The following is a 19,791-nucleotide window of genomic DNA, read 5'->3' as shown; positions in this document are numbered from 1 at the left end:
TTGTTGGTCTACAACTCTCATCATTATTGGCTATTGCTGACTGGAGCTGATGGGAGTTAGAGCCCATCAACATCTGGAAGGCCATTGGTCCTCCTATACCAGGCAGAACTTCTGTACCATTAATTGTTTGCAGCACCCTTAACAAAAATTAGGAATATAAGAATGAATATAGTTCTCAAAACTGAAAAAAGTATTGCCGATTAAACCCAGCCCAGCTTTTGTTTCCCTCCTTTTCCTGAACAAGTTGAGCAACTGCAAGAGTCAATTACAGCTGCTGCTTTCCCTACCTGGAGCAAGCCTTGCTAATCTGTTTTCTCCCCATCCATTCCTGGCCCTATCCACATCACATCGCCTTGGGCCAAGGCAGGAAATTGAGGAGATGAAGGTGGCTGGCAGCCTCAAGGAACAGTGCTGCTAGTGCCAGCGTAGTACCAAGTATTCTGTTCTTGTCTGAGATGACGGTCTTGATGATGCCTCAGGGATTCTGATCATCTTTAATTTTCTCTGCTAGCAGACATGGGCAACAAGAAGATGAAGGGAAAGGTAAGGCTAAACTTTAGGCAGAGAGTAGCAGGTGTCAAACATTGTGACGCGCACTTGAAAACCAATGGGGGAAATGTGTTTATTTCCTTGTTACTGCTTACTCAGACTTCTTCTCACCTCTCCTCCCAGATCCCAACCCAGAAATTCTTCCAATACCTTTTAGGCTGCTGATGTAAGACATTGATGAAACAGTTGTGGCTTCTGTTATCTCTACCTCCCCTTTTTTCCACCTTCCCTCCTTCCCATTCATGGTATGTATGTGGAAACTATAGATCTGCTTGCTTCAGGAAGTTGGCAAGAGTGGTAGGAGACAGAAGAAAGGGAAGAACTAGCGGGAGAAACTGCCTTGCCTCCCACCTTATCCCCAACTGTAAAGTTATATGGTGAATTTTTGAGTTGCACCATATCTCTTAAAGGGCGTGGGTCCAGTTAGGAACAGAACAAGCTGCTAGTTGCTGGAAACCACAAGAGGGGAAAGTGCTCTTGTACTTGAATCCTGCTTGCAGGTTTCTCACAGGCATGTGATTGGCCACTGTGAGGACAGGATGCTGAACTGGATAAGCCATTGGCCTAATGTAGCAGACTCTTCTTATGTTCTTATCTTCCTCAATTTTCTCTGTACCAGGGGTGATGATTTCTTTTTAGCCTGAGGGACATATTTTCTCATGGACCCTCTATGTACCAGTTGTGGGTGGAGCCAAAGCTGGAAATGATTGGAGTTTGGAGGCAAAAGCCAGTGGAGCCACAGATGTGATTCTTCCTTTTGTGCAGTCCCAGCCTTGTAAAAGCTAGATGTATCTGCCTACACCTCTCTACATCCAGGCAAGCAAGTGGCCTTATCACTATTATTTAATAGAACACACCTCATGATCTTAGAGCCATCATGTAGCCAGGACTGTCTTACCCATAGGCGCTAGGGGTTAGGGTTAGGGCTCTCAGGGGCGCCAGGCCGAGAGTCCGGGGTCTGAGAATTGAGTCTGGGGAAGAGCCCGCCCATCGGTCAGAGCACCATGGCAGGCTCTTACGCTGCGGATGGCTCTGCGCCGCGAGTTTGGGGGCGACCAAGCCATCGAGATGCTGAGGCAGCCGGCTGGCTCCATCCTCCTGCGTGCCTGGGACTGGGCAACCTGGGGGAAGGGGCGCCGGGCGGATCTTTGCACCCTGGCGCCGCATATGCTTAAGACAGCCCTGCATGTGGTTGATTCCCAATCCTTACTCTATGTCACTGGCAAACCCTCCCAACCCCACCTTGCATGTTTTTACTACTACTACTAGTAGTAGTAGTAGTAGTGCTGCTGCTACTACTAATTAGTACTGTGGAAGGGTTGGAGTGGCTGATTTCCTCTCAGCTCAAACATAAAAATAATACGATAATCCACAACAAACCTTTCAGCAATCCAACCAATAGACGGTGCTCCATTAAGCTAAATGGGTCACTGTCCCACCAACCTCAATCTGTCCTCTGCCAGCCCCCCCCCCCCCCGCTTGGTTTCTTGCTTACAACCAGCTTCTTCCACCTTGGTCTTAGTTTTGCCCTTGTAGGGAGAAAGATGAGGATGAAGCTAGAATGAGTTGACTCTGACTGTCATTGGCTATGGCTTCATCTGTTGTTGGACTCCAAACTAAGGTTACCAGACGTCCCCATTTTCCGGGGACAGTCCTCGGTTTTACAAATCAGTCCCCTGACAAAATCCATCTATTTAGTAGGAAATAGAAAAGTGTCCCCGGATTCATTGAAAAAAATCTGGCAACCTTACTCCAAACCTTCTGCCTCTCCAGTCCCAGTGGGCTCCACCATCCAGCTCTGAATCCAATGGTACAAATTTTTGAGGACAAAGCAAGTTCATAGGGAATGTGAGAGGAGGCAAAGAAGGAGGAACAATTTAGTGCTGTAAAAATGTATATAGTTCACCCACTCAGTGGTCAGATGTGAAATTGGGCTCCCTGCATCTACTATAGGGGTTGAGCATATTCTGTTCTTCTTAAATAGCAGTATCTTGTTGCAATTTTTGGAGTTTTGTTATCGAAGTCAGCATTCTGAGAACCTCAGGTTTCATTTAGTTTAAAAGCAAAAGACTCTAGCCCTCAAGAGTGTGAGCAGTTCCTTTAAAAGGTATGAGCCACTTCCAATATTTACCAGGCAGGGTTTTGAAGTGTGTTTGTGTGCTTTTCTGAAGCAGAAAGGACAATGGGGGGCGGGGAAAAAAAAGAAAATTGTATGGTAATTTCTCCAGTTTTGCATATACTGGTTGTAGAATTAAGTATTTATTGACTTTTGCTTGTGTGTGTATGAAATTGAATTCATTGGTTTGTATCATCTTCTTCTTCTTCACCATTATTAACAGTTTGTTTCAAAGGCTTCTGCATGACTTTCAGAGTGCTCTTAACTCTTTTCCAGGCAGCCTGCAACAATATTGTTAACAGCAGTTGAAATGTGGGATGTAAATCCTCTTAATAAATAAAACACACATACCCCTGAAATATTTAAAATGTGAATATTTTCACTCTTTGGTGAATCACATATGGCTGCAGCTGTTTGGGGATCTTTACACGAGAATGACTGTGCCTGCCTCATGTGGGGGTAACTTAAAATAACATTGATAATTACGTTCTTGGCACCACCATTGCTATTTGCATGCTCATGTTTTTGAGAAATGCTTCCCAATCCTACATGCCTCATTATTGGCTAGGGCCACCCTGGGAATGCAAGAGCTGTCAGTCAATCCCGAAGCATGTCATGCGTTGGCAAACTACATGTTGCAATTACACAGAAGCTGAGTGTTCTGAGGGCGCAGTTGCAGAGGGTTTGGGAACTCGATCAAAGCCTGGAGAATATTTCAGCAAAGCGGAAAAGCTTGTCTTCACTCTTCATGCCACCTTCTGATCATAAACGAAGGAGGCGATGGGAGGGAGGGGGAGCGAAGAGGAGAAGGCACTGCGAGCAGAAATAACAACTGCCTCATTTGCAGTGGTGAGTCAAGGCTTATATGCTGCAGTCATCACCAGTAAAGCACTAAAGAGTTAGTACCTTCCTATCACTCCAGATCTCCTGAAGAGGAAGTCTGTTACAATGGTACCTCGGTTTTCGAACGTCTCCGTTGACGAACATTTCGGTTCTCAAATGCCGTAAACCTGGAAGTAAGTGCTTCGGTTTTCGAACACGCCTCTGAAGTCGAACATGCCACACGGTTTTTGCTGAGTGCAAGGTTCTGAGGCCTAGCTGAGTTTTCGGTTTTTGAATTTTTCAGAACTCGAATGTTCTTCTGGAATGGATTACTTTTGAAAACCGAGGTACCACTGTATATGCTACGAGTTCACACATTAAGTTGCAATTCAGCAGGTGCTGGATTACTCAGAATGCTGCCTTCTGCAATGACTAGTTTTCCTAAGAAGAAAGGTTGCATGTTTTTAGCTTAGAGAAAAGTTGAGTAAGAGGTGAGGTGATAGACGTTTATAAAATAAAACATGGCATGGAGAAAGTACATAGAGAAAATTTTATTTATTTAACTAACTCACTAACTAACTAACTAACTAACTAACTAACTAACGTATTACTTGCTTGTCACCTGAAAGTCTCCGAGTGACTTACAGTAATGCACACACAATACCATAAGGGGGGGGGGGGAGGGATGTGTCTTATAATATATTAATATATTACCAAACATAACATTTATGATGAAAACAACACTCACCATAAAAAATAATAGCAAACAAGATTAACTATACTCAGATAATAAAAAAAAGAACATTCCCACCCACTAATTAGCAGATGAACAACTATTTCCCCACTTTAACCAAGTTGAGATTGCTGTAGCTATTTGTTGACACTTTCTAAGTGCTTTGTGGAAAGTCTGTGTTCTCCCCCCGCCCCCCTCCCTGTGACTTTCATGGAAACACAGTCTTTGACTGAAAGGGATTACATGCTGCTTTCAGCATATCAACAATTCCTCAATGGTCACATTCAATTAGTGAAAGGGAAACACCTGTATTTGTAGAGGAAGAGGCTTGTAGATTAGACTGTGCAGCCTTAAGTGGTAACATTAAAAACAGAGTGTGTTACTTATTTCCGGTACAGCAATGTGTGGTGCTGTTGGGGCTGAGTGTGTGTGTGTGCGTTTGTAATTGGATAACTGTTTTGCACGTGGACTTTCCATTATGCTTTGCTAACGGAAATCGATGGATAATCATTGCAGCTTTCTTGTACTTTTATATAAAATATTGTTTGTGCATATGTAATGTTAGGAGAATCTGAGATGTCAACAGCTGTTTTAGCATAGTAGCTAAGAGAAAGAGGGGTGAGAGAACATCCTGGACTCTAATCTCAACTGATATATCAATTTACTTGCTAGCCTTAGACAAGTGGCTGTCTTTTACTCTTTGGGATAGTAATATTTGTGTTATTCTGCAAGGTTGTGATAGGTTTAACTGAGAAAATGGGTGTGGTTCAGATATAACATGCTTCCAAATCATGGTGTGTCAGGTCAGGAATGTGTTAGGTTCTCACACACATTCTTTAGTACAAATCATAGTTTACCCTTGCATCCACACTGGCAAACAATGCTTTGTCCTATTCCTGCAAGCCACAATCTGGGTTGACGTGCGAGTGCAAAATGCACAGAGCACTGGTTTGGTGCAATGGCAAACTATGGTCTGCACTAAACAGGAAATAATTCATTGGCTTGGTTCAGATATAGCGAGAAACCATGAAATTCCATTGGAAGAATGAGCCTTGGGCATGTGTGAATCTTTCTTTTGCACCTATGAGAAGACAAGCATTTGAAATCTGAACTTAAGGATTTGGTGCTTTGTTCAAAGTACACTTCGTGAGAAGAAGCCAGAAATTTCAACCTAACTACAGGAAACTATGGTTAATTTAAAGTCAGAAGTGAACGTGCTTAATGTTCTTCATGAATGTGAGATCAGAGCGGGAATCTGACATGGAACATGCTGTGGCTCATTATCAAGGAGGAAAGGCATGGGGAGTAAATATCCAATGCTATCATTCTGGTTGCACAGTGGAAGTCCACTAGCAGAATGGAATTCCCACCCTCTCTCCCCTGCAGCCCCTCCCCTGCATACCCTCAAAATCAGTTCCAGAAGGTTGGGAGAACCCTCTGGAAAAGATTTTGGGGGAGCACAAGGGGAGAAGAAATGGAAGTGCCACTGCACCAGGGGAACTCTGCTAGTGCTGTTTTGAATAACACCCATGACTTCTTGTCCCATCTGAACCAAGCCACTGAATCTGCGTGTATCAGGTGAGAAACACATAAGCCTGAGGTAGCTCATGTAATGCTGAACTTTTGTTCAGCATTTGTCACATGTGTAACATACACCAAGGCGATGTCAAGTCTTAATAATATTTATATTAGTTGATGCTAAGTACTAATATGTCCCAGACAAACGAAGTGAGGTGGGTAGCCAGGAGTGAGAGGGCCTTTCAAGGGAGCGCTGTGGCTGAGTGGCTGAGAGCAGGCCTTGCATGCAGAAAATTCCATATTCAATACCTGAATACCCAAGTAGGACTGGGAAGAATTTCTGCCTCATATCCTGGAGAGCTACTGCCTGTCAGCTTAGCTAGGTGGACTGAGGGCTTGATTTTGTGAACGGCAGTTTCCAGTGGTTGAACATGGCAACCTGCTTAAGAAATGGACTTGCCGTAGAGGTTTGCTCTGCCAGATGAAGAACTTATTTTGTTCACCCTGGCCTTTAAAATAAATTGTGGGCTGGCAATCTTCATTTTAAAAATACGTGCTTCAAGTACTTTTAAAGTAGTAGTAATGATAATAATAATAAAAAAGTTTCACATTGTACTTTAATTGTTATGCTTGTTTTTTTGTGACATTATGGAGTGGCTATATAATGTCTGTCTGTCTGTCTATTCATCCATAGAAGCCGACTGGTAGAGGTTGAGGACATTTCACAGCCCCCCCATAAAATATTTGAGGGGGCTGGGGCCCCCCAAAGTTGGTGGGCATTGCCGTTCAAATGGTTTGAGTGTGTCATGTGATTGATTATGCAGGGTTGGGCTTACCTGCGCCGCCATATTTTATTTAAGTTGGCTACCTCTATCATCTATCTATCTATCTATCTATCTATCTATCTATCTATCTATCTCTTGCCCTTTCTATTTTACATGACAGTCTTAAGGGTGGTGATGTATTGCTGCCGCCCCACCCCCCGCACACTAACTGATGTAATGTTAGTTTTTAGGTAGTAAGTGAGAGAATGTTATTCCAAATGCTTTCCAAAAACCTTTATTTTTGCTGCTAGTTGCACATTCATAATTATCATTTTATGAAAGGAGAGCAAATTTCAAGGAAGTGGGGGTGGGGGAGGTTATTCTTGGCAAGAGGCCTAAGGTGAAAACCTGCTGCGTTTAATGTGTAAATTATAATGTGTGCAGTTATGAAGAGTAATTTTTGTGAAATGTTCACATAACCGTGAGATTCCTGAGGAAGCTGTCAGAGAGTCTGCAGTCTTCAAGGGCTAAGATTAATTGAAAAGCAGCTTGTAATACATCGCATATCTGAAGGCAAAATGAATAGTTTAACTTAAATAACAGCCACTAATCGTACAGAGGGAAAGGATTAGAATACAAAACAAATGGACCTTCTCTCAGAGGTTGACAAAAAGAGGATTCTTCAGCTCTTTACTGTGGAGGACCCCGAAATTGATTGATTTCCCTGTAAGTGAATGTAAATGAGACATAAGGCAAAAACTGTTACTCATTCTGACCCTTCCCTTGGTTTTCAAACTGAACTTGTCTGGGTGACCTTTTCAGATCTCAGGGACAAATGGTATATACTTAATATTTAAACAAGACATTTGAAGGAAAACATTTGTAGAAAGGTGGGTGGGAGGGATCTGTCCTGTAAATGTTTACTAATTCTCCTTTTACAATGTAGACACACAATATATCAGTGTTAAGGAGCCTGGGACCTCCCAGATGTTGCTGGATTCCAACTCCTATCAGCCCCAGCCCAGTAATCCTTGCAGGGTACAGGCTCCTCATCCCTAGAATACATATGTGATTTGCCCCTCTGCTGTCCCAAACCATCCCAGTCCCACAAACTGATTAATATTCTGGTTTGAGCTCAGTTTTACTAACTGCATACATTTCAAAAACATCTATTTGGCAAGGACAGTGGTTATATTCCGATCCCTGCCCATAGTAAATTGGGGTGTCTGTCTGTCTGTCTGTCTGTCTATCTATCTATCTATCTATCTATCTATCTATCTATCTCTATCTATCATCTATCTATCTATCATCTATCTATCTATCATCTATCTATCATCATCTATCATCTATCTATCTTGTTATTGGATTGGGTGTGTGTGTTTTGGATGATATATTAGGGTCTGTGATTTTGTATCTGCAAGATTGTTGTTTGTAGTAAAAGGGACAGCTAAAGTGGTCAAGCCCATCTCTTTGTTAAGTTAATGGCCCTAGTGGGGCCAGTAAGCACTCCATTTACATGTCTAAAGAGTTCCTCAAGAATAGATGTTTGCCATAGACACAACTGGTATAATGCTTTTTCAGGAGGCAGAGGGTAAGCGTCCTCCTCTATTACCTGGCTGGATGCCATGCCATAGCATCCCAGGGGGGTAGGAGAGTAATAGGCTGTGGAGCTAGTCTTTATTTTAGTCTTGTGTGAAGCTGGGAGTTGTAAAAGACAGAGAGGCTTAATTTTGCTCTCTGGGCTGAATCCAAAGCAATAGCTTTGGGGACTCCCCTAGAAATCTAATTGGGAAGCAAGATCTGCTGGGATGTTAATGCTATAAGCCCTTCCATCTTACGTTCAGGTTGTATATATACTGTATGTGTAAATAAAACCATACACCCTGAAGACACCATAGTCTTCAGTGACCTTCATTCCATGGAAACCAAATGCTGGGTAAGCACTGGCTGAAGTCTCTCACTAGAAAGTGGGGTGTGCACAACAATATGCATGTGGGTATCTTTTTTGCTAGAGTTTCTTGGATGTTTGCAACTCTAGGTGGCTATGATAAGCTTTTGAAGCAGCCAAACATATTTTTAATCGAAAGATGCACATGCAAATAATTATGTAAGGGAGGAGTTACTGATGATTGCTCAGGTTTCGCTTGCTTTATTCAACTTTAGCTGGCGGTCAACTATATTTATTGCCTGTGGCTGTAATACTATTGTGTTCATGTATTTCTGATGTCCATGTTTTCTGTCCACTGAAGAGCTGTAGCCACAAACAATCTCATGGAGCAGAGATTTACTTGCGTGGATTTAAATGGTCTACTGCTGCAGCTCCTAAATGCTATATAACACCCTTGAACGTTTCAGAGGTACCTTTCCTGTGATTCACGCAGTCATGAATCAAAAGTATTTTGTTTTGTTTCCATTTCTCCCACCCAATCTGCTGTTGACCCAGAAACCTTCTCTGCTAGATTCATTGACAGTAGGCACTAGAGTAAGGTCACCAGATTTTTTTCAGTGAATCTGGGGACACTTTTCAACTTCAATGGATTTTGTATGGGGACTGATTTGTAAATCTGGGGACTGCCCCCGGAAAACGGGGACATCTAGTAACCTTACGCTAGGGTCCTGGCTGCCATTTTTCCTTACAGTAATGCATGTGAGTAATTCACATTCCTGTAAGGAAACTAAGGAAAGTAGTCTAATTTACAAAGGTAAAATTACTTCTTTGCTCCACCCACCATGGGGAGGTGGACCTCAGAAGGTTGCCAGAAGGAATGTGGTTCCCAGCCTCTGAGATAGGCCTTTAATCGAAACCAGCAGGGCTCTCCTAAGGTGCTGTCAGCTGATATGAATGCCAGCTACGCAATCCTGGCAACAGTAAGAAAGAAGTGAAGGTAAAGGAGAGGGTTGGCCCATCCCACTGTTTAAGTGATTAGTGTTTCCATTAATGGAGAACAACAGTGCCTTTTCACACGAGAGTCGCTCACACTCCAAGTTAGTCCATTCATTCTCTCAGACCTCTCATGAAAATAGTTTTCCTAAGTTACGTTCCAGCTTTGAGAATTTGCTGAAATTATTATTTATCGAGATGATTTATGAGCTTCCTAGGCCTCCTAACTTTTCTGTGGAAGTCTTTTTCTTTCTTTGCTTTCAAACAGCTCCTGGCATGCATACGTCAAAAGCAGCAGTTGCCCCCTTGGAAAAGGTCGTATTTTCTGCTTGAAAATAGGCATTCAGTGTTGGATAATGACACTGCTGGATGAGCCGGTCTTCGGCGTAAAGATACTTCTTTTTAATTTCTGCGCTCAGGAACAGAAGTGCGTCGCTTGTGTTTGGCTTAGATGAAAGTGGATAGAACTAATTTTAGATTTCCAACCCCCCTCTTTGTTAGTTTTAACAACCTTTATTCTAATGGCTGGCCTGCTGAGCAGAGAATCAAAGCCCCTTCAAGGGGCAGGAAATCAATAACCAACAAGGAAAGTCTAAAGAAAATGAATGCATCCAGTGTGAGCAACTGACAGAGGAATTACTTTTTTTTTTTGGTATAAGAAGGGCAATAATAGAATGCACATACAAATATAATAGAAACATAAAAAAACACCAGGAAGGGGGGTGCGGAGAGACTGAGGCTCAAATATACCTAACTCCTATTTATACATCAAAGCTCCTGGCACTTTTGTTTTTACATTTTAAATGGGATTTGAAGATGGGTTTCAGCCGAAATATTTGTGGCTGTAAAGTGCTTGTAAACTAGCTGGCTGTAATAGAAACATGTATTTAATGTTTCAAAGGGGGAGGGAAATCCTCCCCTCTCAACTTCATGGATTAGGGTTGCCACTTTCACTATATTATCGTTATTGTTGTTATTATTATTATTACCACCACTACTAACTCCTAAATTTATAATCATTTAGCCAAGCTTTTGCAGGTATGTACTTCCAGTTTTAGTTCTCATCCCGCCCCCCGCGCCTGTTGCAGCCACATTTTCTTCCGTATACTGTTAGGCTGGTCTTGTATTATGTGTACTGCTTTGAGACTTTGGAGAAGAGGTGGTGTGGACAGGGTTCAAATATTATTAATTTTATAAAGTATGTAACATTTCTTAAGTATAGCACATGGTTTCAGATTGTAAACTGGAAGGCCATCCCTGATGAAAAAGCCCAACTCCAATGGGCAAAGAAATTAGCGGTGGACATGTTTCCCCACATGTCCCAAGATGATCAATGAAAACATCTGGAGGAGTTCTAGTAGTGGCCACTCCCATGGACCAAGGGCATGGCTTATGCTGGTGAGAAGTTGTGCCTTCAAGTGTAGTGGGCCTTAGGTATATGGGACCCCATCCTATTAGAAATCAGTCAGGCACCATGCCTGTTAAGTTTCAGACACCAAGATAGGATCATAGAATTGTAGAGTTCCAGCACTATATGTGCATTTTTCATGTTTCTGTTTCTGACGTTTTGATTTAAGTTTTAAATTTTCTAGTGTGTATGCTTTTTTTCTTACTGCAAGCTGTGAGACACTTATGGTGGAAATAAGGTTGTAAGTTATATTAAACAAACAAATAAATGAAGGTAAATTCAAATAGAGGAAATCAGGGAAACTCACAGGCACCAGTTCTTAAAGTGACATTGCCTTTATCCTTGCATTCATTCATGAAATGAATTAGAATTTGAATTTCCAGCTTGAATTTGAATTTGAATTTCCAGCTTGGATAGAAACAATTTAGGAAAGGGAGGAGCCAAAAGGCTTGGATGTGTGAGGTCATAAGAAAGAACCAATGGGCACATCTAGTCTTGCATCCTATTTTGAAAGTGGCCAGCAGATGCGTATGAGAAGCCCACAAGTAGGTTTGGGTTTAAATCCTGCTGTTCTCCTGCCAGAGGGAGAGAGAAAGAGTTTGTTTCAGGGAATGGACAAACACACACTCACACACCTACCTTCGAGCCAGAGTGATTTAGTGGCTAGAGGAGCAGGGAGAGCTTGTTTGAAATCTCCACTCAACCCATGAAGCTCGCTGGAAGATCTTTGGCCATATTCCATTATGTTGAGCGAGACCTAAACTGCAGCCTAATTTAGTGGGGTACTTCTCTGGTGCCAAATCAGAGGTTTTTGAAATAGTCCATTTGTTGGCAGAACCTATCCCCTGCTGTCCCTGATGTAAATGCTGAAGGTGCCCATATCCCAAAGGTCTGGAGCAGATGTAACCAAAATAGTGGCCTCCAGATGTTGTTTCATTGCAAGTCACAGCACCAGCCAGCATGACCATTATTCAGGGGTGATCAGAATTACAGTTCAACATGTGGATGCCTCAACATTGGCTTCTTCTGGTCCATGGGGCCTCCATTTCACCCCTTCTGAGCCTGCTGAGATGCCTCTTTAGAGGGGCATAATACGTTCTGTCCCACTTCAAAGATTAGATGGAAGTAAAGCATCAAGCTCTGCATTGGCACACCCATTTTTGCCCAACTTCAGTCGGAGGCAATTAGGAGGAGAGCCATGTGTTTCCAAGACATTTAATAGCGCATTCCTATAGTGCTTTCAAACATATTTTAAAATGCCTTTCCCTCATAAATAATTTACTTAAGTTTTTTGAAAGGTTAGCACTTGCTATAAAGGACGCATCTGGCTGTAAGGGTGGTTTTATGGTTAGACATTAGATAAGGAAAAGTATGTTTGAATATTGGACATTGGGGTATTTCTCCACATTACGGCTATGTCTTTTTTTAAAAAAAAAAGTTCTGTTGAATCTACCTGGGCAGAAAAATAGAGCTATGACTCAGAGGCATGATAAGCCAACAAATGGTTCCGTTAACTTTTTTTATAGCAGCTCTGAATTCTCAGCAAAACTAAAAAGGCTTAACATATCAAAAGGGAGAAGACCTGTGTATAAGGTACATCAAATGAATTCTGTACTTACAGGAGTAGTACGATGCTCGTTATCTGATTGGCTTGGGGATAATTAATATTTAAAATATTGAGAGTGCAATTATATGCATGCTGTACATTCAGTGGGTCTCACTCCAAAGTAAGTGTGTTTAGGATTGCAATCTAAGCTTCGTTTCAAAAGGAGGAGATCCTGGAAAACAAATTGTCTTATCAGTTTTGTATGATGTCGCATCAGGAGCTCTCTGGGACGTTGTAGTCAATTTTAAATAGCTTCACCAAACTTCTTCAGTGCTCATTGGAGCATCGGAAAAGGGGAGCCCAGGCCAGACAGCAGCAGAAACAGCCTCAGTTGATGCAGCTCTCATCACTGAGGAGGATCATGTATTCCACAGCAGGGACACAAATATCAAGTTGCAGTGGTGGTTGGTGCCCATTGGGGCTGGTAAGGTGAAAGGCAGAGAGTCCAACAGAAGGTGGAACAAGAGCCAACGACAGGAGGGACCACTATGTCCGGTTTCAGCCATTTCTTCCTCCCTGCTGAGTTTTACAAGGGGAAGCACTGAGACTAAATAAAAGGAAGATGACTGTCAGTGGCTTTACCTGGCCTGGCCTGTAAGAAGGTGGGCAGGAAGTGGCAGGCTATGACCAGGCTGAGGTGGTTCGGGCAGTGCCAGTTGCTAATGGCGCCTTAAAAACTGGTCTTGGAAGCTAGTTTGTGTGCAGGGCTGGCAAGTTAATCTCTTTCCACAGGTGCTGCTCCTTGTAGGATTTCACTGCTGACTCCTTCTCCTCCTTTGTCCACCCTCTGTCCTTTTTCCAGCTCACTTTGGTTACTCAGCTCCGCTGGGTTCTCAGGCTGAGGCCTGACCACCACCTCTGTGTTTTTCTCTCATACTCCATCTTAGTCTAGCGGATCCTGTTGACGTGGATGAGGACCAAGGGGCTGATGGTACTTGAGGTGGCTGAGGCTATATAGGAAAGTAGTCATCTTTGTTTGTTTGTTTGTTTGTTTGTTTGCTTGCTTGCTTAGGGTATGAGGAGTAAATTATTTATATGAATCTGTGAAGAAATGAAAGTAATATGCCTGGCAAAAGGTTTAAATTAAATGAAGAACAAGCAGGACTGAAGTTGAAGTATTCATTATTGTTACTGAGTATTGTGTTTATAGTTATTTATTTGTAATATTTATTCTAGCGAAGTAACAGTGCAATGCATTTAATAATTTCATATTAGGTGCCCTTTTGAGAATTAATCTTTTAATGCTGTTTGTTCAGATGGTTGTGACAATGTAAACTGTGCATGGTTTGTATTAATTATTAAAAATTAATGAAGGAAAAATTAAAAATAAAGAAAAAAGATTAATATAGCACTTAATAATAAAAACCCTTTAAGCGGTTTACATAAAATTATATAAAATATTCATACAGATATAATCAACAGACCTAAAAAAAACAAGTAGATTTAAGAAAACTAACACAATATAGATAAAACAAACCATTTAAAAAACTAATGTACATAATAAAATTACAGGTCCAAGTTGGTTTTCCTAAACCAGAAAGATTTTTAGCTGGAATCAGAAGCACTGCAACCAAGGGAACTGGCTCTTATTAATAGGCAGGGAGTGTCAGAGAATAGATGCCACACAATCAGTTGAGAATAAATCAGAACCTGATAGTGATAATAGGATCTTAACTCTTACTGGCATCCTCAAGCCTCCACCCAGGGCCGGCTCAACATGAGGCAAATTGATGTAACTGCCTCAGGTGGAATCCTTCGCTAGAGGCAGCTGCAACAGCTCCCTGGCTATTTCTTCTGAGCTCACTGGCACAAGACAGAGCTCAGTGTGCCATGGGGCCTGCCCTATATGCTGATAACAGACCTGTTGCCCTCAAGTGTGGTTGGCATAAGGTTACCAGATTTTTTTCAGTGAATCTGGGGACACTTTTCAACTTCAGTAGGAATGATAGGTTTTTGTCAGGGGACTGATTTGTAAATCCGGGGACGTCTGGTAACCTTAGGTTGGCAAAACTATCACATTACCTGAAATAAGATAAAACAGCACATCAGGTCAGATACTTTGCCCTTTGCTTCAAGCAGCAAGGCTCTTAGGAGGGTCCTACTCCATCTTTCCCTATGACCTGCCTCTTAGAAAATCTTGCTAGCTCTGACATTTTGCCAAAGTGTTTATACCATAGTTCCTAAGTACTCATTGTGGATGCCCTTCTCATTTCTTAGGAGGAGAGGAGGTGTCTCTATGATGGAAATGGGAATGACAGCACTGTGGGGTTGTCATCTGTAGAGATCAGGGGAACCTCAGGACTGGGGATGACTTTCTAGGCATTTATTGTCTGGCCCTTGGAATACACCTTGTTGGTCTTCTTTCACCCCTACACACACATGTGCACACACGTTTTCACCTGGCTGGAATGTGTCCCTGTGTTCTGATAATGCTTCTTGCTTGTCTAGATGGAGGAGATAGGTATGTGCTGGTAGAAGCTAGCCTACTGGACAAAGGTAAAAATTATATTTGCTGTTCCGCCCACTTTTTCCTTTGGCTGCTCTTGCCATCAGCGCGAGAACCTCAAAAGGACTCATTCCAGACAAGCAAAAGCACTTGAGAAAAGCGTGGATCAGGGCCAGTGAGAGGTGTGACTTGCAGAGAGGGTATGATCTAGGGAGAGACCTGAGGAAAGGCTTGGCACTGAATTTCTCTACTCCTGAGCTACATCAGCTGCCTTTAGGCCTGTGGATCCTACGCAGTTTGCCATTACAGTGGAACCTTGGTTCGAATGACTTGGTTGCCAAACACATTGGCTCCCGAACGCTGCACACCTGGAAGTAAGTTTTCCAGTTTGCAAATGTTTTTCGGAAGCCAAATGTCCAACACGGCTTCCACTTGAGTGCAGGAATCTCCTGCAACCAATCGGAAGCCGTGCCTTGATTTTCGAACAGTTTTGGGAGTTGAACGGACTCCTAGAATGGGTTAAGTTTGAGAACCAAGGTACCACAGTATATGTGCATACACACAAACCAGGCTTGTGGTTGAAGAGTCTGTTGCCCCAACTGCACTATACATTTAAAGCGCTGTGATACTACTTTAAACAGTCATGGTTCTCCCCCCCCCCCCAAGAATCCTGGGAACTGTAGTTTGTTAAGGGTGCTGAGAGTTTATAGGAGTTCCCTGCTCCCTTCACAGAGCTGCAATTCAGAATCAGTTTTCCCATTGAGCTCTGGGAATTGTAGCTGACTGAGGAAAATGGCAGGAGCCTCCTAACAACTCACAACAGCCTTAGCTAACTACAGTGCCCAGGATTCTTTGAGGGAAGCCATGTCAGTTTAAAACTGTATGATACTCCTTTAAATGCACAGTGCAGATTGGGCCTGTATTTGTGTGTACGCACACCTGCTCCCTGCCACCCAACGAAGATTGCAAGATTGATGTTTGTGCGAACTGGCTCCAAAGCTGTGGGTGAAGCCTCAGTGGTATGCAGCTAAGCACCATGTCATTATACCATTGGTCATCCCTCAACAGTAATTCACTTTAGTCTGTTAAAGTCAAGAGGAGACAGCGGCCTGGCGTTCCCACAAGATGTGGTAAGGAGAGAGTCCGAGCATTAGCGTGAAGCCCTATTTTATGAGGGTTGCTATGGTGACCAGGTTCTAGTTATCTGCTTAAACAACTTCATGTATGATTAATGTTAATTACCCATTTTGCATGGTTGACTCCCCACCCCCACCCCGCTGCTGAATTGGCCTGCTGTTGCCTTTGATCTGGTTAGTAATACAATGTGGTTCAATAGTTAGACAAGTGATCAGTTTGCCAATGCTGAGAGGAGACAGAATCGGGTTGCAGAGAGGTCATAGTTTCTTTATCTTCCTAAACACTCAGAAGGTCACGTAGAGTTTAACTGCATCTGGTAGGGTGGAAATGTGTGCAGTAAGGTCCAAGTGAAGAGAATAATGTTCTGAGGTCAAAATGCAGATAAAGAACTTGTAGAATGAGGAGTAATGTGTGTGTGCATGTACGTGTGTACAACTTTTGCAGGGATAAAGCTCCAAAGAATATTTCAAATGCTCATCGCGTCACATCCTCTTCCTTGCATTCCATTTGGATATACTTATGAACCAAACCTATTGAAACTGGCCTCCAGTGGTCACTAAATTTGAACTGTAGGTCTCTCTGTTCTTTGAGCCCCGGCTCTCAGATTGAGCTGTCAGCATTCATGTGAACAGGAATTTCTGGATTTTCAAATTTGAGAATCAATGAAAAGTAATTTATGGGAGTAAATACTTTCCTGCTTGGGTCAAAGAAATCGAATCAATGGAAAAGTATTTGAATACACTGCACTTACGGGTAATTAATTTATGGACTTTGCTGCTGTAAGTTGATAGGTCACATCCACAATATTCATTAAATCATATTTACACCAGTTTAGCAATCATGACTTCCCTCAAGGAATGATGGGAACTGTGGTTTCACCCTCACAGAGCTACAGTTCCTAGCATCCTTAACAAATTACAGTTCCTACGGGAGTCATATGGCCATGTCGCTTAAATATGATTTAAATGTGTAGTGTGAGTAATTCATGAACAGGGCTTCTCCCTGATATTTATTTCCCTCCCCAGCTGTAATATGGAGATGATCATTGTGGATTTTCTTATAGAGTTTACGGACAATCTCTTTGCTAATTATGAGAAACATTTTGAAAATTTTGGGGGTGGGTTGAGGAAGTGCTGTACAGTGGTGCCTCGCAAGACGAAATTAATTCATTCTGCGAGTTTTTTTGTCTTGCGAATTTTTCGTCTTGCGAAGCACGGATTCCCATAGGAATGCATTGAAAATCAATTAATGCGTTCCTATGGTCAAAAAAAGTCCAAACAAAGCCAAATTTGGTACAAAAAGAGTTTATTAGGTGCTCTTTAAAGTCACACATACTGTAAAGAGCATTTCAAAAATTGAAGGAGCAATAATTTAAGTTTCTAAACATGACAGAAAAGCATTTAAAAATCACCAAAGTGTACAGTACTGTACATACATTTTCTAAGACTCTGGGGGACAACTCGAAGAAGGTTCCTCTTCCACTCTTTGCTTCTTGCTGAAGAACCTGTCCATGGTCTGCTGCTTCATCCGCCTTTTCAGCACCTCCCTGAAAGACGACATGACCCTCGTATCAAAAGTCTTCGCAAGGTCACGTGTCAGGTCCTTGTCAGGGTGGTGCCGCTGTGCAAAAGCCTGCACATCTTTCCACTTCTGGCAAATGTCCCTCAGTTCTTTGGAGGACAGTCGTTCCTCAGTTGCTTCCTCCTCTTCCAGCAAGGCCTGCTCCTGCGCAGCCTCTGCCTGCAGTTCGACCAGCTCCTGGGTAGTCAGCTCGTGGTCGTGCTCCTCCACCAGCTTGCTGACGTCCTCCTCTGTGACCTCTAGGCCCATCATCGTCACAACCTCCAGGAACTCCGCTGCAAAGTCTTCAGCCGCAGGAACATCAGAACTGGCAGCCTCTCCATGCCTGACTACGCTGTGGATTCCAGATCTCGTCTTGAACCGGTCAAACCAGCCTCTGCTTGCCTTGAAGACTTCTGGCTCGCCTGAGGTTCCTGGCTGTTGCCGGACGAGGTCTGCGTGCAAGGCCTTGGCCTTCTCACAAATGACGGCCTCAGTCACCGTGTCCCCTGCACGCTGCTTCTCTTCTAACCAGATGAGCAGCAACTTCTCCACCTCCTCCAGAACAGCTGGGCGGTTCTTCACGATCCTGGTGACTCCCTTGGCTACATCAGTCGCAAGGATCTTCTCCCTCATCTTCAGGATGGTCCCGATGGTCGATGGATTCCTCCCGTACTCCCTGGCGAGGTCTGTCACACGCATTCCACCGTCGTGCTTCCGGATGATCTCCTTCTTCATTTCCAGCGTAACCTTCTCCTTCTTCCTCTCGCCGGCCTCTGCAGCAGCAGTCTTCTTGGGCCCCATGGCAGCACAGCTCCTACCTTCGCAACCCCCCCCCCAAAAAAAATCAGTGCTTCACATCCAAAAAATTCAAAAGCACCAAACCTCCTAGAAAACATACAAGCTTCCAGATTCTTGCAAACCCCTTCTCAACTATTCCCCCAGCCACCCACCACACAGAAATCCAAACCCAGAAATCTTTTTTTTTTAACAACAGCAGAGTGCCCCAATGGTCACAAAAAATCATAAAAATGCAAGGGGAAAAAACAAGCTTCCAGATTCTTGCAAACCCCTCCCCAACACCAAGTCCTTGAATTCCAAACACCCCAACCCAAAATCCAAAAACCCCCCAAAAAGTTTTAAAAGTTTAATTTACCAAATGGCTGCAAAAGAAGTTTTGGAAAAGCTTCAAAAGTCACCAAAGTCTTCAAAAACCTCAAAAAAGGCTACCACACCGCGTGCTATGAGTTGCTCCTCGAAGTCAAGTCGCAACTGCACCTCTTCAAGCAATGCACCCTGGGTATTAATGGTTTTAAGAAAAAGGAAACAAACTTGCAAGACGTTTTCGTCTTGCGAAGCAAGCCCATAGGGAAATTCGTCTTGCGAAGCAACTCAAAAAACAAAAAACTTTTTCGTCTTGCGAGTTTTTTGTCTTACGAGGCATTCGTCTTGCGAGGTACCACTGTATAAGCAATTGTTGTAAAGCCGGGATAGGCAAACTCGGCCCTCCAGATGTTTTGGAACTACAGTTCCCATCATCCCTGACCACTGTTCCTGTTAGCTAGGGATCATGGGAGTTGTAGTCCCAAAACATCTGGAGTTTGCCTATGCCTATTGTAAAGCAGCACACTCCTGCCTCTTAAGAAATTACCTTGATACCCTGCAAATGCCTGAGAGGAAGAGAAAGATCCTACAGCTCAATCAATACCCTGGTTGAGATGAATGAATTGCATATAAGCTAATGGAAACACCACCTGAAGCTGTCTTAGAGGGGTTTTGCTTAAGTGTGTCGTGGATTTGATGGTGTCAGATGTGCGAGAATTTGCCAAACCAAACTTTCATAGGAAACTGCCTTATGTTGAATCAGACCACTGGTTACTCTGTCTCACTATTGTCTACACTGACTGGTAGCAGCTTTCCTGGGTTTCAGGCCAGGATCTCTCCCAGCCCTACCTGGAGCTGCTGGGGATTGAAGATGGGACCTTCTACATGTAAAACAGAAGCTCAGCACTGGGCTACGATCCTTCCTCTTATAAAAGGTTCCTGCGATCAACAAGTAATTTACTAATCAGAGTCCCAAGGATAGAGGATAGGGTGGAAATCTGCCCAAATCAGTAGAGATTGCCAAATTGTCTGGCATTAATTCATAAGTAGCAGGTGTCAAAAATGAGGTAGCTACCAGTATTTTTTTTTTTAACTTAACGGAAAATATATTGGCTCCCTCATTTATCACCTTTTGTAGCAAACATAC

General features: G+C 43.0%; 1 protein-coding gene across 11 annotated transcripts in view; it reads left to right on the top strand.

Annotated features, from left to right (window-relative positions):
- Nucleotides 1–19,791, top strand: part of DACH2 (dachshund family transcription factor 2) — a 333,515-nt gene that overhangs the window by 156,436 nt on the left and 157,288 nt on the right. The window contains exon 1 of one of the 11 annotated variants that reach the window (XM_083595934.1): nucleotides 15,742–15,973. The exons of the other annotated variants lie outside the window; for them this stretch is intronic. Coding sequence (XP_083452060.1) covers nucleotides 15,969–15,973 — 5 coding nt within the window. The 5' untranslated portion in view covers nucleotides 15,742–15,968. Of the gene's footprint in view, nucleotides 1–15,741; nucleotides 15,974–19,791 lie in introns of those variants that run through there. 11 annotated transcript variants of the gene reach the window in all.

Source organism: Podarcis filfolensis (assembly GCF_964270895.1).
Source record: "Podarcis filfolensis genome assembly, chromosome: Z".
Classification (NCBI taxonomy): domain Eukaryota; kingdom Metazoa; phylum Chordata; class Lepidosauria; order Squamata; family Lacertidae; genus Podarcis; species Podarcis filfolensis.
Note: the sequence above shows the minus strand (reverse complement) of the source record. Positions and strands in the feature narration are given on the sequence as shown.